Source organism: Heliangelus exortis, chromosome 3 (assembly GCF_036169615.1).
Source record: "Heliangelus exortis chromosome 3, bHelExo1.hap1, whole genome shotgun sequence".
In the NCBI taxonomy this organism is placed as follows: Eukaryota; Metazoa; Chordata; class Aves; order Apodiformes; family Trochilidae; genus Heliangelus; species Heliangelus exortis.
Window position 1 is genome coordinate 95,876,068 of NC_092424.1, and position 27,627 is coordinate 95,903,694.

The following is a 27,627-nucleotide window of genomic DNA, read 5'->3' on the forward strand; positions in this document are numbered from 1 at the left end:
ATCAGGGCAATCAAACAATCAAGTTGGAGCTCTTTGGGGGGGGCACATGATGCGAGTCTGCTACAAAAAACATCTGCCTCCTCCCACCAAAGGACATTTGCCTCTCACCAAAGGACATTTCTCCCAGGTGTCTATTTCTCACTAACACAAATCTCCTTATTTCTAGTAGCAACTATGAGCTCTCAGAAGGCAACCAATTCTGCTGCATAACTGAAGAAATAAAGGGTACACTGTCAGGAAAAACAGATATTTTCTAACTGTTGACCCATAGCAATATGCAAAAAAGGTGTCCAGTTTGTTTGCAATATTCACAGGAGCAGATATTAGCTGGTCTGCCAGGTAAGACTGTCCCAGACTACCCATAGTGAACTGCCTATGTGCAATTATATACCCTGCACTAATCTGGTGGTTAAAAAACCAGACAGCCCAATGGTCATCAACAAGAGGCTGCCCACCTGGATTTCCTCACTGCCCACAGCAGAGCAGAGATGGGAAGCTGGGGCAGAAGTATGGGCTGGGAGGACAGGAAGGACAGTGGGTAGGTGTTAGCTGCCAGTCTGTGAGAAGAATGATGAGAACACAGGGAAACCACAAATTTAGTGTTATTTCTGTCAATTGTTGCATTAGTGCTCCTTCTAGCTCAGCAGTGATACCACAGTGCCTGTCACTGGAACTTAGGGAAATTATACAGAGTCTAAACCAAGGCATGCCCAGAGGGCTGACCCCCCCCGTGCAGAAAGCTTGCCTTGCCTTCTTCTCTCTCTTTCAGTGCACACCCTTGTAACCTATTTCCATTTTTATTTGTGGTTTTTTGCTACTAGCAAGTTGTATTTTATTTCATGGTCCAGCTTGTTTAACTCCAATACAGCTCACAGATAGTGTGTGTTGTTATTCCTTTTTCTGCAGAACTGAAATCTTGTTCCCTATATATTTGGTTTTTTTCCAAGAGTACATGCTCAATAGCATCAGAGGTTAATCCTTAGAATTTTCTCACCAAACCAAGCACCTTGACTGCTTTAAAACTCACATTGTTCAAGTTTACTCATAATCTTCAGACCTCAGAATTGGGCATGATGAACTCTTAATAGTCTTATCAATTCCATACATACCTCTGAGGCTCTTGCCAGACCACTTAACAGTAAGAATTCCTTTATATCCTTTTTCTTTTTCCTTGAGTCACATCTGTTCAAGATTATCACATAACATGTTTATTTATGGCTGCATTAAAACAATTCTGTTGGATTTGTCAGCCTATCGTAGTATGTGTTGTTAATAATGCCTCCATTCACATATGAAGACTTCAGTGGAAAAATAGTTCTTTTCTTGAGTCTATTTCTATGTAATATATATATACATACATACATATATATATATTTATATATATATATATATACACATATATATATATTTCCATAGAAATACACACAAGTGCACATAAACTTTTACCTGTTCCTTCAGCTTTTTTCACATCCATTGCTTAAATATTTAAACAATTTTGGTTCTCACTAGTATTCATTGAAACATAATGGACTTTATTCATGTTATTTGTTGCGATTTAATGCATGCTTGGTAATTCTTCTGCCTTTTTCATCTATATATTTCAACATAAAAATGAGAAGCCTGTAACTTCTCTTATTGTTCCATCTGAGAGTTTTCTAAAACATAATTCCTCTTTCTACAGAATGCTTCAGACTCAGCCGGGCATTACAAACCATGGCTCAAGTTTTGCAGAACCTTGACATGACGTCAAACAGCCAAGATGTTTTTATTACTCAGTCCTAAGGCTTACTTGAACACTAAATGTCCCATAGAGTAGTGCTGTGTGACCTCCAAATATCAGGGCTCATGAAGAATGTTTCATTCAGCATCTTCAGATCATTTAGCTTCCTGATCTGTGACAGACTAATGGAAATTTGGAGATTAATTCAGAAGCATACTCATTTGCTTGAGTGAATATGAACTTGGACGAAAACAGTTCAAGAGTATCTCATTAGATTTAGAATGTTTTTTTTCAATTAACAAAATGTGTTTATAATGTAGGATTTGTGTAGTGAACTATCCATCTAATGAGCTGGTAGCCATCCTGAGGAACTCTTACTACTTGATTTGCTGAATAGAAGTCTGATTTTTCACTAACAGTTTGTTTCCCTCTATTACCTCTTTTACCAAACTGTTGGCAATTCTACCTCTGAAACAATTTCTTACTGTCTTATTATCTACCATTACCTTTATATTTGAATAAACTAAAAAAAATTAGTAAATTAAAAAACAAATAACAAATTTGAAAAGTCAGAGACATACCTGGGAAAAAGCAATCTACCAGGCAGTTCACAAAAGCAGACAAGAAAAAAAAAGTTTCAGTATGAGGAGGAATTCAGGAACTACTGCTCAAGTTGCAGAAGGGGTTTCCACAACACTGACAGTTTTGATGCTTAGTTTTGGGAAGAGTATCCAGCATAGAAAAACCCAGGCTTTTTGAACAATGTGCAAAGAGAATAAGGCTCTTCAGAACGGAATGGGCCAATGCTGCCATACTGGCAACCAACTCAGATAGTAAGAACAGCTGAAAACACACAACTACCATAAAACCTACTGTATGGTATAGCATTTGCTCTGCTCACTGCAAGGCAGAGCCTCTGTCCATTTATGATTCTCTGCTCCTCTTTTTTTATAGGTGTCCATGTCCTATTCTTGAGACTTTTACTATGCTACCTCTTCTCTTCCTATCAGATACTGGGTATGAAATAAAAACATGTTGCCAGTCCTTGGATTTTCACAGTAATTTAGTGTTGAGAGGCAGGAGATTAAAGAAGTTGGTCCAGTTTCCAGTGCTAGCCGAAGAGAGATTCATAGTTTTTGGTTCCCACCATGGTAATATTCACAGAATGTTTCAGTCATTGCAAAGCACTACAAAGCAGGACAGGACCATCTGCCATCCATGAACTGTTTGAGTATGGTAACGAATCACTCTCAGAACTGGCACCTCCAATTTCTTTTTTCTGGAATCATAAATCCTCCTGCAGACTTTTCAGTAACCATCCTGAGGCCCTCATTCACAGCAGGCAGAATACTCCAATTGTTCTGTCATAACTGTATTTTGTGGTCATTGTTTTTATTTTCCTAAATCAATTTCTGTTTTCTGCTAAATTATGAAAGATCAGGCTTGTTATCTTTTTAGTATTTGATCAGCCCTATGGCTACATCATACATGATGTATCTACCTGCCATCCTTAAACTTAAGAAATAAACTTCAGTATATGATATCACCATGCTCTGTGCAAGAAGGCCATGCATTATAAGAAGGCAGAAGTCTCATTGCCATTAAAATGATCTATCTGAAATAGATTGAGTTTGGCCTGAAATCAGTTCTTTTTTCAAGGTGAAATATTAATTTTACATCTCATTTTAAAAAGAAAAGTTTTTGTGAATCAAGCCACTGAATTTCAGACCTTCTGTAGAGCTTAAAAATTGTTTGAAAACTTTGCCTTAACTAAAGAGCAAATTATGGTTTATGTGGAAGAATGTGGAACAGATGAACAATGATATACAGGCTTGGCATGAATTCACACAAAAGAAATTGTGTGGACTCTCCTTTGCAGCTAAAGTTACCTTTATAGAGTCTTGTTCTATATCTATTATAAAACATAATAAACCACAGCATGTTTAAAAATAATTCTTAGTGATGCTTTCTGGAACCTGCATTGTATTCTAACTTGAGTTTTAAATATTGTTTCCTTGCATGAAGTATAATTTCAGCTTGGGTTTAAATCAACATTTTAACTAGACAGTGTTGTGGTCTGGAGGTTTACACAGTTAATGTTCACAAACTTCAGTAATCCCAGTTGTTTACATGTTATATTCCACCTGTTTCTGAGATAAATAATTTATCTGAGAACAGGATTTCAGAGTCATAATTAGTGTGTAATGACCAAATCCTATTGATCTTACACATTTGCCTAAGGAAAGATAAGAATATGAGTTCCATTCCAGATGCCTGGGACAACTTTTCTTCTTCAGGAGGAGACCATAGCTAATCTGCAAAGGCATAGGCACTATTTTAGAGAATAAGCATGACATTTTGAAAACCAGATGGATAAATAGTTTATTTAGCCACAGACCATCACACTCTTTCAGATCAGCAAACTGCTTGTTCCTTCTTCAAACCTACTTATTGCAGGAGTAAAAGTTCATAGCTCTTCTCTTCCTTTTTGCTTATAGTACTCCCTGCTAATCTGAATACTGTTAGTTACTCTAGACAGCCATTTATTTATTTACTGGTCTACTTCAGTTTATTGCCTGATCTTTTTAGTTATTTGTTAATCATGTGACAATTTAGTCACAGAGTCTGAGGAAAAATTATCAATTTCCCCCTCACAGACTATTATTCATTGTCTTCTAAAAAGATTTAAATAATATCTGAACAACTTAGTTATAATAGTAAAAGTTTAGTTACAATAGAACTATTTGTCCACTATATTTAAGTGTATTTTTTCACTGATTATTTATCCTTTAATTTAAGAGCTACATATACCGCTTAAGCCAAGCTTTAGGTCCAAACATAAACCATAGAAACTAGTCCTAGGAGCCATTTAGATTTGGATTTTGCATTGGACAAGAAGCAACATTTGGTGTTGAGAGAAGCCTGTACAAGAAGAACGAGAAAAATTCCAGCCATAGTCATGTTGAGATTCAGGGAGCTGCTGATGCCAATCTTGATTCTTGTAGGCGTTGATATATTTTTATTCCACAAAACTGTCAAAACATTTCTCTGAACTTACATGAATTTTTTATAGCACAGCTTCTTGACACAAGCTCTTCCATGGTATGACTATGTGCTGTCTAAGTAATTCCCTTCTTTTATTTGTTCTCAACTTGCCATCTACTTGACCCCTGATTCTTTACTGGAATAGACAGTGAATAATTGTTACCTATTCACTGTCTTCATCCCATATCTGGTTTCAGAAACCTCCACAAGGTCTCATCTAACTAAAGGGAATAATTAAAAAAAAAAATATTTCTATTAGAACAGAATTAATTCTAGAGAAAAACTAAGTGCTCAAAGTGACCAGAAGTCATGGTTTCAATGAAAACCACTTAAACTGGTTTCTCCTTGCACACTACTTTTCTTCCACCTCTTGCATATTTTCACTTGGTGACATTTTGCTGAACCAACTACAGTGAGACTAATTGCTGCTGTTTGTATGTTGCAAAGCTGAAACTTCTGCAAAATTGCTTCTTTTGGAGTATTGTGCAGTTATATGCACTTTCTGCCTCTCATCTTACAAACGAGTGTTCTTGGAGTTTTAATAGCCAGAAGAGATCAGAGACTAATTTTTCTATTATAGATTAGAAATCTATAGTAACAGTGTCCTTCACACGATACTGGAGCTGGGAATTGCCAATAAATACTACAAAATAGTGTAATCTGCTGTCAAGCAGCTCCTGCTGCTGCACAGATTTATCCCGGAGGTCTCTCATTCTAATCCAATGCTCATAAGAACTAATGATGCCTCAGAGAGCCTGGTTGGGCTGCAGGCTGTTAGTCTTGCAAATGTAGGAGTTGTTCTGAGGTTATAGAAATGAGCCTGTTCCCTGTTTCAAATATTGGTCACAATTATATAATATTTTAAATGTGGACTAATTTTTCTGAATACCATGGTAAGTCTGCAGAAATTCGCGTGTGAATAATGATAACTTCTAGTGCTTTGGGGTATTTCCTTGAACAGAATGTATCTTTTTTTATCAACAACTCAAAGATTTACTTTATACTTTATAGGTCTTTAACTTTTAAGAACACAGATACAGTGTGGTTTTTCATGTGCAGATTCAAATCTTGGGAATATAACGAATTGCATGAGTTGCTTCATTTAAAACTTGTCAATATAGTTAACTGTTCAGCTTCACTGCTCTTTTTCTTAAGAGTGCTGTTTAGCATAAGGACTCTGTTTTATATTTGTCTTGTACTCCATATTTAGACAGTCACTGATCTGTGCAGTTTCCCTGCTGAGCAGGAAGGTCTGACACCCTTTCAGCAGAAAGGATGGCTGAAAACAGGCTGCTAACAGAAAATCCAGGACAAAGGGGATACATTCAGCAAGATATTAATACAAATTATTTGCACAGATATAAGCCAACATATGAATCTTGGATTCAAAAATTAAGGTTGTTTTGAGCAATTAAACTCTTAATTCTCTTTCAGCAGATCTAAATAACAGGATTCTGTATGAGCTCCAGTAAGAATGAGAATACAACTGCACCTGTCTTATCAGTCTGGTGTAAGACTTCCCACACCTTCAAACTAAAACTGTGACTGAGGGTCAATGGGGATTTAAACGTTTGTACTCTTAAATTAAAATAAGGAACACACTAAATATAGATATGGCCATAGAAATATTTAATCACAGATCAATTTACTTCATGTAATCATTTAAAGCCCACTGTTGACAAACACTTCAACTGCAACCAATAAGCAAAGATTCAGATTCTTATTTAAACAGGCTTCAATGTGGAAACGATCCTTTGAATTAAATAGGAAAGCTTTGATTCTTGACTGTGAGACTGCAAAAGCCCCGCTTTTTACTTTAAGAAGACCCCTTAACCCTTATAAATACTTGTGAAGTATATGAAAGGATATAGGTGAAAGCTCCTTATTCTATTAGGTTTTTGGAATGGATCTGCTTTTCTTAATGCTTTGTTGTGCCATGGCAATGTCTTCACATGTCAGGAAACAAACTTAAAAGATTTGCAATTTGGAATGGACTTAAAGAACTATTGTAAGTTTGACTTCCCTTCTGCAGTCTTAAAGCACCCAACCAAGTACCATAAACCTAATTCTCCAGTAGAAGGCTGTTTCCCTTTACTTTCTGCTTACTTTTCACCAGTGTCCACTCACTTTTGGTGGGGATAGAATTGTGGATGATATTTCTGAGCTGAAATTTGCAACAATAATCGTCATAATCATAACTAACATTATCTTCTTGAGTTTCACCTCCAGGCAGTTCCCATGCTTATGGGTTTTCTTTCCCCACCATATCCAGCAGCTCCAGAGTGCTCCCTGTTACCCATCCCCTACATCACTTATTGCCTATGGCACAGACCAAAACAATGATCTTTGGCTCCACCTTGTGATCTCCCTTTTGAGAATATCAAAAATGAAATGAGAGGGTCCTCAGTCCTCATTCCAGGTCTGATTTTGATCTCTCTGCCTATAGAGGAAATGGAAAAAAACAATTAGATTCTTCAGGTCAAAATACTGACTGTAAAACAAGCAATAGGATTGCAAAGTGTAACTAAAGAAAAATAGACTCTGTGGTGTGAAATAAATTATTTTGACAGCAAAAAAAAATTAAAAGTGTTGCAAGGAGGTTGGTGGGCAACTTGCGGGTTACCACCTTGGTTTGAGCTCATTTCAGTAAAGTGCCTATTCTAGAACACATAAAATAGGACATAAATTTGCTTTACTTTTCAAATACATTAAGCAAGAGAAGTAGTGGAAAATGTAAGATTTGAATGAAATGAAAGACTTTATGCTACTAGATAACATGGCAATATTTCTTTTTAGCCTGAACATTTGTCCTTTACATTTCCATGATAACAACTCTGATATCAGAACTGACTATACAGTTAGCTTTTGGTTCCTAGCTCAACAAAAATAAACAAGTAAGGATTAACGTCAGTTTCTGCTTTGTGGGAACATCTTGTGGTCAAAAGGATTTTGAAATCATTTGCACTCTTAAAGCTTCAGTGAGTAGTGGTGCATAAAGCTAAAAGACTAAGCTGGGCCCCTGGAAAATACTTCTTTTTCACATTGCAGAACAGTTCCTAACATCAGTAAAGTACAGACTTCTGGAAGATAATCTCCTCAACAGACAAAAGGTCAGACTATATAACTTTTGCTTGCCATTTCCAGAAGAAATTCATATTAACTCCTGAAATGTTAAAAGAAAGGTGTTTTCCTATTGATTTTCTCTAGGCATTATTGTATCCGTGAATTTTTAAAGTTGATGTATGAATTATTGATTTTTCTTATGTTGATGGAATACTGAACTAAAAATATTTTAAATCTTTCAGTCTCCAGTCAAGGTAGCACATGTTAAAAATGTTACCTTCTGAATAATTTATATATATGTACTGCTGTAATAACTACCAGAAACATTGTGCACTGAAATGGAGAATGTAGCTTGCATTTTCTATGTGAGCATAGTCATTGTGCTTTGATACCTCAGTTATACAGAGACAGAAATATAGAGGTGCCAGATTGATGTTACTATTAGTCTGGCCAGTTTCACTATCTTATGCACAATGACAAATGTACAATCAAATCATGTTAGTGCACAGAGAAGTTCAACATTAATAGTAATAAATTGTTAAGTGTTGCTAATATTGTCAGAACATGCTATGTTAAAATATAAAGTGATGTATCTCCTTGTGCAAGAGTTTCTCAAAATGGAAAAAGAAATGTAATAAGGAAAAAAGAGAAAGGGAATTAGTTATTTCTAAAAATTAGTTTTTTGAACTACAAAATGTAGTAAAACATTTTATTACAAATCTAATAGAAAAGTAAAATTTATCGTGCAGGAAATTATTTATAGTATGGCTTGCAATTATAAGATGAAGGTATGCATTTTGTCAACAATTCTCTCTTTCTTGTAGATGAAAGTGTTCATTATTTTGGGAATTTCAGCAGCTATAGCCTTCACAGCTGTTTTCCTTTCCTCGCTTCAGATCGGCAAGGATATCCTCTTTGGTAAATAACAGAAAAAATACATGTTATTTTCTTTTGTTGATGACTACTGTTAAGCTGAAAATACACTGGCACTGAAGACAGTTAACAATGGAAGTTTAGCTTAATCTCTTTTTATGTGCAAAATGCTATCAGACTTCTGGAAGAACTATTTCATAAGTGTTTTCTTCTAAAATACAGCTTCACAAAATCACCAAGGAAAACTTAAGATGTATAATGAATCTCAATTACATATTCTTTGACTAGGAGTGATTCTACTTTTTTAGTGCCTGTCATATATCAGAAGACATGTTTACAAGCACAATTTCTGGATTTCTTTCTCAGACTGCCAATCACTACATTTAGTCATCCTGGGCTAGAGTCAATTGTCATGGGATATCCCAGCTGGTCCAGAGGGGTGCCCAGGTCTCTGCTGGTACCCTACAGATACCAGGGAGATTTTAAGACAATCTCAGATTGTATTAATGCCTATGTTTAAACAATAAATTCTTGTCATTTTAATCATAAAAGCTATTTTATTTGCATCTGTTCAACCTGAATCAGTTAGATCTAATTGACAAGAAATATAGCAGATACCAGATTGAATGTTTTGGGAATTCTGCAGACACCAATTTTACATTAAAGTGGAGCAGAGATGATAAAGAAACAGGATCTCAGTCTTTATATTCTATTAGTATATATGATTCTTAAAGGATGGTGATATGATTCCTTAGGAAAGTTTTCACCTGGAAATAGTGTAGAATCACAAATAAAACAAAACTATATGCAAAATAAATTAAACAAAACAAAACAAAAATCCTCAAGTTATTACTTCCACTGAGAAATCTATTTTTGACCATCACAGTGAAACAGGGGTCAGACTGGTTTTTCATAGTGGATTTTCTCTTTGGAGCTTCCCTACTAATTGTTTGGAAAGGCATGGTCTAAAATGCAGTTATATTGCATGTTAGTTAATACAAAGTTAATATACGTGAACTGTAAATAAATTGAATAGATGCACGGCATGTTCTTTGGTCTCGTGGGAACAATACAATATAATGTTTATTACTTCAAGAGACACATTTTTTTAAAACACTGCATTGGTACAAAAGTCATACACCTCAGTAGAAAAGGAAGAGAAACAATGGAATTTAAGTGCAGCAGGTGGATCTTCTCTTTTGATCAGAGTCTGAATCAATGCCATGTGATGAGCAATGCTTTGAGAGTAATATATTCCTAGGAGATAAAGCCCCTAAAATGAATTAAAAATCATGGAATAATAAATTCTAAAAGAATTAGATGTTGAATTGCCTATAAAGTTCCTCCTTTTGTTTTCTTAAACATAGACTCAAAAACATTTTCAGATAAAACAGGAATCTGAATGATAACATTAGATGAATCATCTGAATATTTTATCATGCACAGGTGGAAAAGAGAAATAACTACTTCTATACTTAGATGTTGATTTCTTTAGTACAGTTTTGCCTAGGAAAGATTACTCCTCATTATACATTTCCTAAACATTTTCCCTTGAGCTGGGAGCCTTATTCCAAAAAATAGACTACAGAAATAGCACAACATGAATTACAGAAAAAATATGTCACTTAAAAGTATGCTGTACATAAATGATGAACAATTGAACATAAATTATTGTTAGCAAATTATTATTATTTATGATTCATTTTCTAAAAAAAAAAAAAAATTATGATCCCACGATATACATATGGGTATTGAATGCCTGAACTTTAAATATGACTGACTCATTTGATATAAAGCTAGATGTATAAAACAGAGGAATAATCTATGTTCTGTGTTAGCGTTACACAAAATAGCAAAGCTGAAATATTGCTAGGTTTACATACCTATTTCCATCAAACTTAGGTGAGGAAATGATAATAGGGTTCTCATGCATTGGTCATATCCCAAAAGATCTTACAGAGTGTTCACTGAACTTTAATACAGACATGAATTCTTCATGTGATTTAGGCCAGCTCATATTACCTCTGAGGAAGACTCAGATTTGTCTTACCAATCCAAGGACAGGTTAATGCAAAATGCATATGAAGCCTGAAGACCATCACTGCATACATGAAGCACAACACATTTCAGCTGGATCTGTTATATTTGGTACCACATAGTGTGCACAGATGGATTCATACTGGGAGAAACAGAAAGTCTAAGTCTACAGGCCATACACATTAAAGAATTGATCTACTACCCCTAGTTTATGTTTCTGAAAGGTCAGAAATCACACTGTGTCAGGAACACAAAAAGATGTAGTGTGGGAAAAAATCCGTGGAGGCTTAAAGGACGACACGCAGTCACCAATATGGTCAAAGTGAAGTCGTTTATTAACAGTGGACACTCGCTTTATATAACGATATCTTGCAGGTGGCTGTATCTTGGACACAAATTCTGTTCTCACAGAACTTCTGCTGGCTTCCTCATTATCCTGTTATTTCTTTTTTTCTACTGCCAGCTCCCTTATCTTTTTCCCGTAGCTCATCTTTCAGTAACCTTGCAACTGGGTCTCAAGGCCCTTAGCTTACTCTAGCTAAAACTAAACAGTCAGGATTGCTCACATGTCTGTTTTCTTCCAGACAGTTTCCCAACAATGTAGATCATTTTAATGGCAAGAAGTTACACATATCTTAGTATTAAAAACCTCTATACTTTGTAAATATAAGTATTTTAATAAATATGTATAACATATTTATCTTTCCTTGGTTTGATTCTTTTTACCTGTTGAAAAGAAACTGGAGATAACTGCATTACGGAGGCTATCCAGAAAGGCTCTAGTCTGGTGGATTATGCTTCACATTATGCACTGAAAAGGTAAAAATATTTTTTACAAATGAAGGCTCTATCCAGCAAAAAGCTTGTGTGCTTTATATAATTCAATTCATTGTGACTCAGTTAAGTAGAACAGTGAGAATTATAAGTGTCATTAAGAACCTTTTCCTCTTTTTATAAAGGCTTGTAAATGCACTCTACACCTGCTGCTTAGGTGTTAGTCCTTGGCCATTTGCAAACTACAGAGGACTGAACTATTGCCTAACCTGATCATTACACTGAGAAGTGAAAGTGCTTAAATCCTTAATTAAATACTTTTGCATGTTCATGTCAGTTTAAAGCTACTAAGGCTTCTTTTTGTGCTGCTTTGGGCAGCACAAAAGTTAAAAATGAGATGGGAATGCATGTGACTACATTTCTGAGCTTCTGGAAGTTATAGAGGTCACTGTGAAAACTCATTTTACTTTGGCTTACAAGTAATGGAAGGAAACTGAAGTATGATATGGATGAGCTCAGTGTTGTCTTTGAGACTCAGAAGCCAGTTCTGAGATGAAAAGGCAGCTCCTTTTTCAGGTTGGATTAGGAAAATACTTTGTAGCTCCTCGGGTCCATCCTGATGTTTGCTTAAATCCCAGTTAAGATGTCTGGACTACAAAATAAGTCAAAATAACTGGATTTTATCCTGAGACCTCAGTTTGTCCTTGAATTATTATTAGAATGAACAAGTACATTTCTTCACCTGATCTAATAACGTCACTTAAAATCTTGAATTGTCATTTGTGTACTAACTGCTGGAGGAATTCAATGGTAATTTGCTAACCTGAAATTTTCTTATTATTATATTTTTAAAAAACATGTCCAGGGTTTTCTAGGAAAATGCCACTTAGAGATTACTTGCCTGGCTTTAAGGCCACACGGGCTCCAGTGTGGTCCTCACAGTTTGCTGTGCTGTTCATGATTGTCTCTCTGACAGGACTGTTCACTAGTACCTGCCTGTTACTCTAATTAGCTTCTGTGTTTGTGAGTCTTTAAGAGTAGGTGGTTATGTCTGTCATTAAAATAGAAACATCCATAATAGTATTAACATAGCATAGATGGAAAGCAATGGCATCCTCATGAACATGTGTTATGTGCATTATAGAGGCAATGCCAGTGGGAAAATAGGCAGTTTGGATGGGGCTGTCAGAGCTATCTGTCACCTGCAAGGTTATGACACCCAGTGGTATGTGCAAATATGTTGTTAATTTACCACCAGGTGCATTGTGACAGACATTTGAAAGTGGTAGGTGGTTTGCAAGACAAATCTCTAGTTCCAGTAAATCTTGTTATAGTAAAAGTTACCTGTACAAATTATGAAACTTGATGTAGCTCTAATTAATGAACCTCATCACTGCTGGGAGGGCTTCTGATTCCAACTGTACATTCCTTTTTATATTTTGCAGTGTCTGGGTTTGGGGGGGGTTTAAGATGTAGAAGAAACTAAAGGTAACTCCAGAACAGCCATGCCGCACAAAGTGGGAGGCTCTTAGGCCACGCTGCACACAGCTGCAAAGGATCACGTATTTTTCCTGTTAGAAATTGGCAATTAACCACAAAAGAATCCTGAGCCACTCCTACCTGAGCCTGCCTTATATATATCTGGTAGATGTGAATTTCTTGGTAGGTCAGGTGTCTAGTTCTTCTAGACTTTCTCATAGTACCCTTCAATTAAAATAGACCTTAAACTCCAAAAATATCCAACATAGACAGATACAGCTATGAACAAATCCTAAAAGCTTAAACATTAAAAAAAAACTTCTGTATTTATCTCAATTACAGAAATATTCAAGAAAAGGGAATAGCATCTCCTAGCTTGCTGCTGGCTTTCTCAAAATTTCCTGAACAAGAGAGTCAAGATATTTCCCAAGCAGCTGAACGAATGGAAATGTCAATTCAAGTGCTGAAACACAAAGTTTGCCAGAAGCACAAACGTTCATTGCATCCAACTGGTAAATATAGTATAATGACATTGGCAAAATGTTGATTTTGTGAATGTTGTCTTTTAGATTAAAGCAGGGTTAGTTTCGCTTTTGTTTTGCCTTCAGCAGGGATAAAAATCTTGTCAACACACCAGGGCCAGGATGCCCTCTCTTTTGTTCTTAAAGATCTCATATAGTCACTGTTTTACATTGTGTGTTGCTAGAGTGTGAGTTGTGTTCATATACTTGAGGAGAGCAGCACTTTGCTGTTGGCATCATGTGAACTCATGACTGTATATTTGTATTGCTTATAAACCAGCTTGTATTTCTGCAGTCTTGCAAGCTGCTTATTTACAGTGAAGAATCTTTCTTCCCCAGCACTTTGGGTTTAGTGCCTCTGAGCCCTGGATTCTACAGATAAAACAATAGAATTTCTTCCACTCTGTGGCACTGGCATTTTCAAATACACTTCCTCTAGACATTGATGGCATTATTAAGATCTCTCTCTTTTAAGAAAATACTTCCTGATTTCCAAAACTAAACTTATAATGCATAGCTGTTGCACATTTATTTCTACGTTTTCCCTATTTTAACTGTTCTTTATGCTAGATGGAGAAAGATGAGAGATAATGCAGAAATTAATTGATGATCATTGTCATTAATTAGAGAGGTATTTCCAGATGTCTGCCTGGTATCTGGAAGATTAAAAAAATTTAGAAACATTGACTTTTTTCCCTGTAATTTAATATCACTTAGAGCATCATGAACTAGAGAATTATAATTTGTATTCTTTGTCTTAGTATTATAACATGACATTATTTTTCAAAATATGGTAACATTAGAATGCTGTAGACAAATATAAAGGTCCACAGTTATATTATTTCTGTCGTGGAAATTTCTGACTTATGAAACAAATGGAACAGTTCTAGAACTAAAATTATCCCTATATCTGTATGTGTGTGCATATATTTGTATATATACAGGCGCCTGCACAGAGAGATACAATTAGTTTTCTGCTGGTACAGTTCAAAAGAAATCCAATTTCTAAACCATAGAAAAAGTGCACAAAATTCTTGTTATTTTTCAAAACTAAAACAACTTTAATGGAAGACAAATAGATGCTATACAATCTATGTTCTATGACAAAGAGTAGTTTTGTGGGAATTAAAGAATTGAATTGACCTTAAAGAAAACATGTGAATCGATACCTAGACAGCACAGATGACTGGGGAACTGGTCTCTGGGAATGACTTTGAAACTGAACATGGAAATACATCTGTATCCACAAATTTGACATGAGTAGCTAATACATAATGACAAGGTTACACAGCCAGTCTGTTAGTTCTCAGCTATGGTTGACTTCTTCCTTCTTGTTCTCTACATATCAGATAGTAAAACCGTCTCTTCTATTGTACCCTCTACTTCATCTAAATCCTCAAAACTGCCTCCAGCAGTGTCTCCCTTTCCAAGGACGGTGAGAGGGGATGCTGCAGTGCAGGTGACAATAATGCCTTTTCTTCTGTAGCAGTTACAGAGCCACAAAACAAATTGCTTGTTTGGGTTCTTCCTTTCAGATCTTTTATCATCTGATCTGCTCACTATGATTGCAAATATTTCTGGATGTCTGCCTTATATGTTGCCACCAAAATGTCCAAACAATTGCTTAGCTAAAAAGTATAGACTCATCACTGGTGCCTGCAATAACAGGTATGTATGATACGAATTGTGCCCTGAAAATCTCTTCTTTCTTATTTGTTAAACTCAAGAAGCTTTGTTTACTTTTTCCTACTAAAAAAAAAAAGGGGGGGAGTGGGGGGTGGGAGGCAGGTGACCTCATTTATCTCACTTTGGCATCAAGATGTCTCTAAATGAGGTGCCCCTGAAAGGTCCCATGGGAAGAAGCTTTTGATCTAAACTTTGGTACACTAATTTCTGTAGGTATGCTCTCCCTATGAAGTCTTCTGAGACTATGTAGGAAACTTTAAATTTCGGGAGGACTGATTCAGAAGATATCTTTTTATATTTAGGCAGACTGAATTCTAATTCAGCATTCATTTTAGGTCAAATTGGATAAAATTATACTGAGCAGAAAAGAAAATCCAGTTCATTCTGATTTTTGTATTTTCCCACAACTTTAACATTTAGCAAGCATGCATCTAAAAATTCTGAGTGATACTTTTTTTTTTTTATAGATACATATATATATATGTATCAATATATGCTTATTGACTATCTGAACTACTATTATTTATGGCTATTATCTACTTGTTACTTGTTATATGTGGCAATTGTTTCCTGAAAAGCTGAACAATACTGAACATCACATATATAGCTGCATTTTCAGAATTCTCAGATGCAATGAGGGTATACAAGTGAAAATGACAGCCCTTTTGAGTGCAAGGGTAAATGGCATTTATGCTCAGCAGCCCTTGGATATGTAGGCATAAGGTCACAAAATGAAAAGCAGGCTGTAATCTTGCAAGTGAAGGGCTACAAAGCTGTAAATAGAAGGCCATTAGCCTTGCATAGGGTAAGGCACTCTGCACCATCGTGAATGAACAGCAGTAAAATTCAGCAGTTTTATTATTCAATTGATACGTTTTTATGAGATGAATGTCTTTTGCTACACCACAAGTCATTTGCAAGGAACATGCCCGACAGGGTCTTTGTTGAAAGGACACAACCTGATGCGCATCGATGTTATAAATCTGGCTGTGTGGAGAGCCATAATTTCCCTCAGGCACTTGCAGAGTTGCTTGGAATCTGAACCAACAGCTAGTATAATATTTTCATTGACAACTCCATCAAGGCTTGAACACATTGGTCAAGATTCATGCAGCTGAACACAGGCACATGGCTGGAGATCTTAATTTGCAGTCACGACAGCTAAAGTCTTTCTCTTCAGAGCTGGAGAGAAACACACTGTGCTGTGGGTAAGCTAAAGCATCTTTTCCTCTTCATTGACTCTGGTGATACTAGGATGCATAAGCATTTCAGCCTGGTTTTAAAGCTGGGTAGGGTAAATATGATCTATTGAGTCTGCAGTCACTGTGTTCTATTTTGTATAGTTTTATTGCTTTATTTTGCTCTAAATATCTGTAAAAGGTTCAAGGCAGGGAAAAAAAACCAACAAAACCTAAACTAAAAACTAACACCAAACCAATACATAAGATCCGGTACTAAGGCTTTGAAGCCAGTGAATCAGATCTTAACTTAGTCTAAAACTTTTTGAGCCCCTTGAAGGCCCCTTCAAGCTTTACTGAAACATATCAGCATAAGAAAGCTTACTACACTCTGATGTAAACAATATACTCTGTGATTTAAGCCAGCTTCAAAGACTTCAAACATTAAACAAAGTACCAGTCTGTACTTTTCCTTGCTCTACAGCTGCCTATTTCAGGAAGAAAATGTATCAGGACTTATGTTGTAATTTTAGTCACCCAGTGCAGCTCTGCTGCAGATCAATAAATGCTGCATTTCACAGGTGAAATTTAAAGCAAAAATTCTCAGTGGAGTAAGTTGTTTACTTCTAAGAGAAATCTATTTAAATCTCTTTAAAAGCAAGCATGAAATTTGTTTATGGATGTTTTACTTAATCAATTCACATGTTTAGGACAAATCAGATAGACTACAAAGTACTTATTCCACAGCACTGAGATTACTTTGCTTTAGTGTGAGCTTCCTAGAACAAAGGAACACAATAGCACAAACATGGCCTTCTGTGGAGAATATCAATATGAGATTCCCAGCAGTGTCATTATCTGTAGCTGCTAGTTACAGATATCCACAGATTTTACTTTGCTTTCTGCCTGATTGCCTGTGTGTGGACAATAAGCAAAACAGCTTTACAAAGTTATTTTAAAATAAGGAATAATGGAGAAAAGGCATGTTCAAATAGATATTTTTTCCCATTTCTTAGCCCAAACAACCAGCACTGAGCTGTGTAGTTTTTAGTGTCTAGTGCAATGAGAGGGAATCAAAGACAAAGGACTTAGAGCTGCCAAAGGAATGGAATCTCACATGCAATTAACCTCACCTAGTTTTAATTTTCTGTGGTAGCTTTGTGTCTACTGCAAGGCTGCAGCTTTGGCTGTTCCTAACAGTGAGAATTAGGATGGAATGACAGGATGGCACCCAGGACTTCTCTGTCCTTCTGGCTTGATGTACAGGTGCTTAGATGAGTAGATTATATTTTGTAGGTCTAATATTTGGGCAGGTAAGAGGAATTTTATATGCAGGAGTTGTATTTCTTTGCTGTGTCATTAATCATTTCATCAGGTGAGGACCTGATGCTTAGTCTGAAGCAGTAGTGCAGTTGGAATTAGGGGTATGGAAATGGCTCACCTAGTTAAAAAAATGAGCAGTCCCAACTGGATCTATTGACTAAGAAGGAACTGAGAGTATTTCTTTATGACAGTTTTTTTCACTTTGGTACAAGCAAAGTGTTCTGTTTAGTGGCAGGCTTATTTTTCAGAAATCTATCATGTTTGCCAGAAGTTATGTCCACTATAGCTCAAAGTTATGTAAAACGTGACAAAATCCATTTGTTAAATACCAGAAACTGCAGAATTTTAAAATAAGATTCAAAAACATAAATCTGGATTGTAAAATGCATCTTAAAACCTTGTAAGAGAGCCAAAACAAAATCCAAACTATGAAATTCCAGTGTTTCACAAGTGAAAGTTCCACTTCCCATAAACAGAATGAATAGCAGTCAAATTTGACTACTCTATAATGCTTTAGTGTACAAAAATTTCATTTTTTCAGCTGCCCTGGTATAAACCTTTTTAATTCAAGCAAGATTCAAAAACTTTAACATGTTTAATATAATAATAAAAAGGCATGTGAGGAACATTTTACTAAAGTAGCATTCCAGTGATCTGCTAAAATATAAAAGCAATCAGGAGAAAAATCACTGGTTAAGCAGTTAAATTAACATTTCATTATTTTTAATTGAGTGAAATAGCACTACACTATGTGCAATATTTTATGCCATTTCAATAAAGGGAAATCAACTGTAACTAATTTGAATGCTTTATTAAAGCATACTTCAACTTTCAAGTTTGAATTATTGTGGATAATTAAGTGTAGTACTGTACCATATAGCTTGGCAAATTGAGCCACATCAGTGCGATGGAGATCAATGAAGTATTAATAAAATAATTGTACCCCTTTTAGCATCCCAATAGAATCACAGAATCACAGAAAGTGATGATGATGACCTCAAAAGGTCATCGAGTCCAACCCCCCACCAGAGCAGGGTCACCTACAGGAGGTTTTGAATGTCTCCAGGGAGGGAAACTCCACAACCTCCCTGGGCAGCCTGTTCCAGTGCTCTGTAACCCTCAGAGTAAAAAAACTTCTCCTCATACTTACATGGAGCCTCCTATTCTCAAGCTTATATCTGTTGCCTCTTGTCCTATCACTGGGCAAAATTGAGAAGAGCCTGGCATCAGAGCATCCTCCTGGCTCTCTCTCTCTACATATTTATAAACATTATTGAGGTCACCCCTCATTCTTCTCTTCTCCAAGCTGAAAAGACCCAGACCCTCATCCTTTCCCCATAAGTGAGATATTCCACTTCCTTAATCTTCTTGTAGGCTCTGTGCTTGAGTCTTTCAAGCAGTTCTTGGTCCGTCTTGAACTGAGGGGCCCAGAACTGGACACAATATTCCAGATGTGTCCTCACCAGGGCAGAGGAGAGGGGAAGGAGAACCTCTCTTGACCTACTAACCAAACCCCTTCTAATGCACCACAGGATGCCATAGGCCTTCTTGGCCACAAGGGCACATTGCTGGCTCATGGTCATCCTTCCATTCACCAGGTCCCCCAGGTCCCTTTCCCCTTCACTCCTCTCCAGCATCTCAGTCCCCAACCTGTACTGGTACTTGGAGTTGTTCCTACCTAGATCCAAGACTCAACACTTGGCTGTCAGTCTATAATATTTTATATTATTTTATATCCAGAATAAATTCAGAGGTGCATGATTTTTTTTTTGTTTGGCTGCTGCTAATATTGGTTTATTGTCTTTTTTTGTTTGTTTGTTTTGGTTTGGTTTGGGTTTTTCCCAGAGAACATCCTAGATGGGGAGCATCCAACACAGCCTTGGCTAGGTGGCTTCCACCAGCCTATGAAGATGGACTCAGCCAACCTCGAGGATGGAATCCCAGTGTCAGATACAACGGAGTCCAACTACCCTTGGTTAGAAAGTGCACTATAAGATCAGTTGAAACACACTGGGCTTTAACTATGCCTGCCACCACAGATCTTCATTTTCACTAGTAAATCAAATGACAGAAGCTGTTGAGCTCAGTGAAGGAGCCACTTTCCTAAAGCATAAGTTTAGTCAGACAAGTAGTGGGAGTTTCCTTGCACCTGGGCTGGAGTAAGCCCAAGGAGCAGTGCAGAATTGTGTCTGTTTGTACTTCCAGCTATATTCTTAAAAAGCAACATGCAAACAATGTGAAGGTGAGAGATAAGTGTGAAGATTACTATAAAGCAATATTAGAACACAGTGTAGCTGTGCAAGTTAACAGTGATAAGAAACTCTTAATAACTGCAAGAAAAAAATTATCTGATTTGTGGCCACCAAAGCTATCAAAATACTGATAAAAATACTTGTATTCCTGATAGGCTCTATGTATTCCTGCACTCAACTATTTCAGTATAAAGCCTGATGTTCCTAAAAAAGTCCCGTGTTGCCTCTTGCTGCCTTTACCTCTTACCAATTCTGTTTAACTGCAACTGTCTTATACATTCATTATATAGCCCTTATATTTAGTACAGACTCTGTGTATCTATTTTATGTACTTCCTTTTCAATTGCTTGACTTCTAAGGCAGCCTCTGTAGGCAAGGGAACATTTTGCAGCATGAGAGAGGAGACTGTGAACAATAATGATACTCTCTTTGATCATTACAAACTGATGCTGATGGTTTTGCTTCATTAGTATAGGCTGGACATGTAGCATAGATGTCTCCAAGTGTTCTCTCTTGGAGTATCAGTATCTCTAAGCAGCTTTCACAGAAATGCCTCAGAAATATCTTTTGGCTTCTGCCTGCCTTGGAAAATAAAGCAGAGTTTTCAGCCACCATGTATTTACAACCTAGCTTGTCTCCTGGGCTGCATAACATCCTCCATTTATGTTCAGAGCAACCCAGAGCCCCTATGAATCCACACTGATTTGAGGTTGCCCAGCAAATAAAATCCATTTGTTATGGGAGCAGGAAACGGAATAAATAGAAAGAAATCTTTTAGACAGTCTAAAAGAAATGTGTGGTTTTCAAACTTCTCTTGAAAGGAACAGATCAAAGATACTGCTCATTTGGCAAATACATAGAAAAACTCACCTGAAACATCTTTGAATCTGCTTGTGGCACTGATCTCTTGAACAGAAAGAAGAGTCTGTCAGCAGTTGGCTTTTTTGTTGCTGCTGGCGTTTTTCTGTTTTGTTTTTTTTTAAGCAACCCATTATAAAGTACAACATAAAGTATTCTAAGGGGGGAAAAAAGATAGCTTTTATCACTGTTCCCCTTACTTTTTAGTGTTTTATCATTTTGTGAGAAGTAAATACTACTTGGCACTCAAGGTAAATTAGTTCTCTTCCCAGGTTCGTGAGGTGACAAGAAAAGTTATTCATGCATCTAATGAGGCTGTTACTGAAGACAACCTGTACTCTGATATTATTATGGTATGGGGACAGTACATAGACCATGACATTTCGTTCACACCTCAGAGCACAAGTAGGACCACCTTCCTAAACAGAATGGATTGCCAGATGACATGTGAAAAGCAAGATCCATGTTTTCCAATAAAGGTAAGACTGTGAATTAATTTCAAGAGAAATACCAGACTCTAAACAGGTGATTTAAGTAAAACACATATAAACGTGAGATAAACCTATACCGAAATAATTATAAAGTAAGTTAGGAAATCATCCAGAAATATAGAGCAGTGACAGCAAAACTGAAACCAAATTACACTATGAAAGTAAACAGATAGTTACCTAGGTTGCTTCTAGAGATATCAAACTATAGCTAAGGTACTTAGTATAAATATAAAATTTTTCTACCTCTCAAGTTTATTTTGCAGAGAAACTTAACCAGTCCCCCCCAATGTTAGTGTTCTCATGCTTCAGGGTTTTGAGTTCCATTGGGGGAAGCAGGGAAATAGTCATAAATAATTCTGTTTGTAAGTTGCCAGACAGATAGAGTGAAAGAATCTTAAGGGAAAGCAAAGATATTTCCAGCAGATAATGCTAACTTTTGAAGAGTTCTGTCTTTTCAATGTACGTATAAAATGATCTTCATGGAGTTCCTGAAACTTACATACATCACCTCTTTGCTCTGAGTAGATGGAGAGCATTATTTCAAAGCTTGTTAGAGGGTTAGAATAAACATAAATTGGTAGAAATATAGAATCTTGTATTTTTGTTTAATTTCATCCTTTCCCTCAAAAAACTAAGCAAACCACTTTTTTGTTTCCCAAAGAAGACCTTTTCCTTCTCATGCTCATCCGCCAAAAAACCTCAGACAAACAAAAAAGAACCAAACCCCCCCAAACATGTTGTAGTTACTAGTGCCACCAGAGGAACTGTTTTTGCACACCAAGACACAATACTGTTACTGCATAGAACTGGTTTTTTTTTCCCTCAAATCTTAATTAAAGCTGATCTCCTAAAACTATTAAATTTTGAAAACCACCACAGATTGGTTTTATATGTTTATTTTGTACATAAAGAAACTGTAGTTGATTTCCAAAGACAGCGAAATCAATAGCATATTATCCAACAGACTGCAGTCTGTCCTCTTGTTGTGTTCCTAGAACAGCAGCACCTGAGGGAGAATCCACCCATAGAAATGGACAACCGTGCTTTCAGCTGCACACCCTCTCTGGGGATTTCGTCAGGGAAAAGAAGCTCCTGTGCAGGTTAAGGAAACTGTGTGGAAAATGTTCTGAGTGCAATTCAGTGGTGGATTGGAAGCTCCAGTAGTGCATTAATAGTAACAAGAAGTTTAGGTAAATGATTCATAGGTTAGTAGAAGCCACTATGATTTTCAGTTCTGGAAATTTTCATAATAAAGGCTATAGAATTTCACCAGTGCTTCTCACATCAAGCATGTAGTTTCTGGTAGAGCTTGAACATTCTTTTTCCTGTATCTCTTCAGGATCCTGTCATGTGGAAAGCAAAAGAAAAGAAAAGGGAAAAAAAAAAAAAAAAAAAAAAAAAAAAAAAGGTGAAAAAAATAACTATCTTTACACTTCTTTTACAACAGCCTGGCGCTTGGAACAGGGTTGTGGAGATTACCTGTCATTTCTCAGATGATTATTTCAGGTTAGGACTGAGACGTAATGAGGCATTAGAAGATTTTCTCATGAGAGAGTTTATTCAGTGTTAATTACATTGGTGACAATCAGTTAGACACAGGGCACACACAGTAAGATTCAATACTGAAAAGCTTTCACAGTTGGTTCAGATTCAAAAAGGTGGAAAGGAAACAGAGCCATTGAAAAGTGAGGTGATTTGCAAAATATAGCATGTAAGATGGCAGGTTAGTGTCTCAGCCAGAAATAGATCAGAATATCAGGGTTTGGAAGGGACCTCTAAAGATCATCAAGTCCAACACCCCTGCCAGAGCAGGACTGAAACTAAGGCAGGTCACTCAGAAATGGAGTTGGTGTGTGCTCAACAATTGGCAAAGCAAGCCCATGCCTTTTTCTTCTGTGGCTCAGAGGCACCAGCTCACTGCCAAATGGGATCACTGACTCTCCACAGAGTTCTGTGTCTACAAATAAACATCCATGTTTTCCTTATTGGCAAAATTTCATAGACCATAATCTGTTTTTTCAAGTTTACAGCAAAAATCCCTTCACAAAGTCATTTACCACAGAACAAGTTAAAATTAAGAAAGATTTTTCTTTACCTGAAATAGCAGTTTAGACATTGTGGTACATTGAAACAATTAGTGCCTTTAGCTTTTGTATACATAAAACAATTTTATCATAAAGAGGTTTGACAGTGCATATATAATAGCAGTTGAAATCAACAAGCAGCTATACTAGAAAAACTACTGTGGCTAGAAAGGGATTTATTGTGAGATTTATTTTCTCTAGAATTATGCAGAGCAAATTAAAAAAAAATATATTAACATTATTCATTAGTTTTGAAAAAAAAAAGCAACAAGCAGACACGATTCTGCACCCATTTCAGCAGAAAATAAATTCTTCCCTCCCACCCCCCAGATTTTTTTTTATGTCATTCAAATAATAGTGTAAGAAACCTCTCATCTGCACATTCAGCTGCTGGCTGCACACTGCTCATCCCACGACAAGGACTGCATTATGCAGCTCTGCCAGTCCCTTAATGCTCATTACCGCTGTTTTCCTCCGCTGGGGGACGGAACCATTTGAACTGAAATTGCTGAGGCAGTTAACCAAAGATTATTCAGTATGAACTTCATTCACTGTTGATATGTTTTGCTGCGAGCCTTGCTGTTTAGCAACTTAATGTCATCTTGCAATTCTGTTTTCCCTAGCGTTACTTGGATTCTTCCAGGTTTTCCTGATAACTCTCTCAAACACGTACACTGCTGTGGCTAGCAACTTCAGGTATTTGTAGTGTGACAGGAGCTGTGTATTAACAGATGAAGGGAAAAAGAAGCCACACTAATAGCTAGAGTTAGTAATAGAGACCATTACTAAATAGAAAACCCAAGGTAGAGAAAGGAAAAGAAAAAGGAAAAGAATTCATATATTTCCTTCGGAAATAACCTACTCGGATTTGCTAAAACCTAGGTAATGAAGAAAAAGTGGTAGAATTTCTTTACCAAAAAAGCTTGAAAAGCAAGCTAAACCTTTTCTTAACTTAAATGCTGTATTGGTATCCATCCCTACTGACGTCAGCAATAAGAAAATTTCACTTGGTATAATAAATGAGGTGATGCTATTATTATATAAACTTCTTGAATTTATTTCCAAAGTTGCCTTATTACTTTTACCTCCAATTTAGTAACTATTATATCTTCACAGACTGATCTCTACATTATTAGTATAATGAAGACAAAATTACATTATTTTATATAATGTCTTCATTATTCATTGTCTTCTGCCAAACATTTTTGAAAACTGAATGCAAATAAGAAGAGTCAGCTCATGTTTCTATACAAAACCTTTAATTTCTCTTAGTCAAATTTCTGAAGATTATTTTTACTATAGTATTTCAGCAGCTTTAGTAAGTGTTATTTGTACCTGCTTCCTGTTGGTCAATAAATAGAAAAACCATAGATTTATATTACCTGAAACTCAGACTCCATTATTCTTCCAGCATTTTTGATTGAAGTTAATATTTTTTAATCTCTTGGAACTGAGTCTGTCATGTCTCATTGTTGATACTAATGCAGTACTGTCAGAATTTTGAAATCATTAATTTTTCAGAAAAGGAGAATTTGTGACAACAAATCATGCAGATTTTAGTATTATAAAACATCAGAAATGTAAGTAATTTTGAAACGATTTTAGAAATGTTGAAACAATGCAAATAAAATCTTCCTCTTCCTTTCTCACCTCCTCCAACATCTCTGCTGGCCTCCCCACATATGAATTATTCTCATACAGTTTTCAATTCTCTCCTGTGACAAGATTTCTGGCTGTCTGGTTTGGTCTCTATTCTCTCCTAATACCCTCCCCTAGACCCCTAGAATTTATTTCATATTTCCCACGTCTCTCTCATACCCTTTACTGATACATGGAATAGCTGCCTGAGCAAAAGGCTGACTTGGATGCTGTCCATGCTGACCAGTGCACAAATGCTGGATCACCATTTGACATTGATCTCTCAACTGAGTGTGAGTCAAACCAATAAACGATTGGGAAGTCTTTCATTTGGCAAAGGCTATGTGCAGTCTTTGCTTGTTATAAAGATAGTCAGGTGTTAATCCTTGTAAGACACCTGTCATTGCAAAATAATGTGGGTGAAGGATTGTGGAAGACTGGCAGATAGCAGAGTAAATAATTTCACATGCCTTTGATTTAGTTACGAAACTGGATTAAAATTAAGTGTTGAAGCAAAATTTTCACAGCATGCTGCTGCAGATATTGAAACTATTTGTTAGGTTTTTATGTACACATGTAAACCTGCTATCTCACTTAGGGTTTGGCAGAACATAATTTGACCAGATGTTCATACCTACACTATATGCATTTTAAGATGAATTTTAATTGTGAAACAGACTAATTTGGATGCAGATTTATGTAAAAGGGATTGCTCTTATGACAGAGTAAATGTTTTGGGTTTATTTCTGTCTTTGCTTAAAAGTGGTTGAATCATCTTTTTGCTTAAATCTGATGGGAAGGAAAACAGTCTCTTGAGGCTTAGAATATGTCTCTCCAGTAGATGAGATCTGAGCAACTGAAAACTGACACAGAGGATGGAAACATCTACACAGGCTTTAACATCTACAACTGTTACCTTCACCTCAGAAAATACCCTTTCTTTTTTATGCAGATGACCACCAATGACACATTGTCTGCAGGAATGGATTGTTTGCCCTTCTACCGCTCATCTCTTGCATGCAGTGCTGGTGATCATCGTGTTCTCTTTGGAAATCTATCAGTGCTAAATCCAAGACAACAGATCAATGGACTGACTTCTTTCCTTGATGCTTCTACTGTCTATGGCAGTACCCCTGCCATTGAAAACAAGCTGAGGAATTTAACAAGCAAAGAAGGCCTTCTTAGAATAAATACAAAATATTCTGATAACCACCGGGAATATCTGCCTTTTACTGACCGGATCCCATCACCATGTGCACAGGACTCAAATGCAAGTGGAGGTGAGAGGATTGAATGCTTTATGGCTGGGGACAGCAGATCCAGTGAGGTCACCTCCCTGGCAGCTATGCACACACTGTGGCTGAGAGAGCACAACCGCCTGGCCAGAGCCCTCAAGAACATCAACAGCCATTGGACTGCTGAGACCATCTACCAAGAAGCTCGAAAAATTGTCGGTGCTCTGCATCAGGTTGGCTGCTTATTTGATTATCTACACGTTGCAGTGAATATCTTAGAATAGGTCACAAAACTGCAAATCTGTGCATGGCTTTGGACATATTATCTTTTACTCATTTCTTCACTTCAAAGTTGGCATGTTTAAAGTTTGTTCAGTTTTCCCCTTTTCTGAATGCAATTTCCTTGTCCTTAGTATGTCCAAACCCTGCAGTCATTTTCCTTTCATTGCAGTTTCTGCTCTGGCTCATCTTTCTGCAGGCTTCTCTGGTATATAATTTGCAGGTGCACTTCTCTGTAGTTATTTTTTTATAAAGAAAACAGTTAAAAAGTAATGTCTCTGCCTTTTTATAGTGTTCAAAATGCTTTCTTTCTCAAAGGAAATGGATAAATGAATTATTTTCATGTCTAAAAAAGCCTGTGAAGTTCTCAGTGATGCATCAATCTATAAACTTCAAGGGCTGTTCTTCATAGGATGTAGCAGGAAAAATAAATATGGGGAAATACAGAAGAAAAGAGTCCACCACAATGTTTCCATTGGCCCTGAGAACAGAAAAGTCAATTCCTGGTCAATATTCTTCCTTTTTCTTTCTGGGCTTTAATTTTTGTATTTTTTTTTTCACCCCCCTCACCATTATGGTATTTGTGTGACCCGTTTTGGGTCCTGCAGACTTCCATATGACCCTATCATAAACAAAACACGATAGAGACTTTCAACCAATTTTCTCTTGCACAAAATATAATCTGCTTGCTTACATCATTACAATCAAATCTGACTGGCATCAGGTCAGACATGGGTCTCTCTGATCCCACTGACTCTTTGCATGCAGGTCCTCAAGCTTCTTAGGCTTCTGGTCTGGCTGGCAACTCATTGATGATCTCACACACTCAGAATAGATCAGTAGAAATAGGATTTCAGAATAGTACAACTTAAGCTGCAGGGATCAAACACAGGGCTCAGTCAGACAAGCAGACTGATCATATAACTCTTCTTATACTCAGACACCCCTTTTGTCCCCTTTTAACTCTGTATGCCCATGCTTGTTCCCCTGCATCCCCTTGACTCCTCCCTTTAGTCCTTTCCTTGAATATCCCACAGTATTTCACATATTCTCACAACTCCTTAAAAAATTGCAAAAAAAGTTCTACAGTC

At 36.6% G+C, this 27,627-nt stretch overlaps 1 protein-coding gene across 1 annotated transcript in view; it reads left to right on the forward strand.

Annotated features, from left to right (window-relative positions):
- Positions 1-2,868: 2,868 nt before the first annotated feature.
- The window catches only part of TPO (thyroid peroxidase), a 46,419-nt gene continuing 21,660 nt past the window's right edge, over positions 2,869-27,627 (forward strand). Inside the window, exons 1-7 of the mRNA XM_071742459.1 lie at positions 2,869-2,956; positions 11,476-11,557; positions 13,334-13,503; positions 15,048-15,180; positions 19,545-19,674; positions 21,082-21,288; positions 25,975-26,490. Of these exons, the coding sequence (XP_071598560.1) occupies positions 2,869-2,956; positions 11,476-11,557; positions 13,334-13,503; positions 15,048-15,180; positions 19,545-19,674; positions 21,082-21,288; positions 25,975-26,490 (1,326 nt within the window). The remainder of the gene's footprint in view (positions 2,957-11,475; positions 11,558-13,333; positions 13,504-15,047; positions 15,181-19,544; positions 19,675-21,081; positions 21,289-25,974; positions 26,491-27,627) is intronic.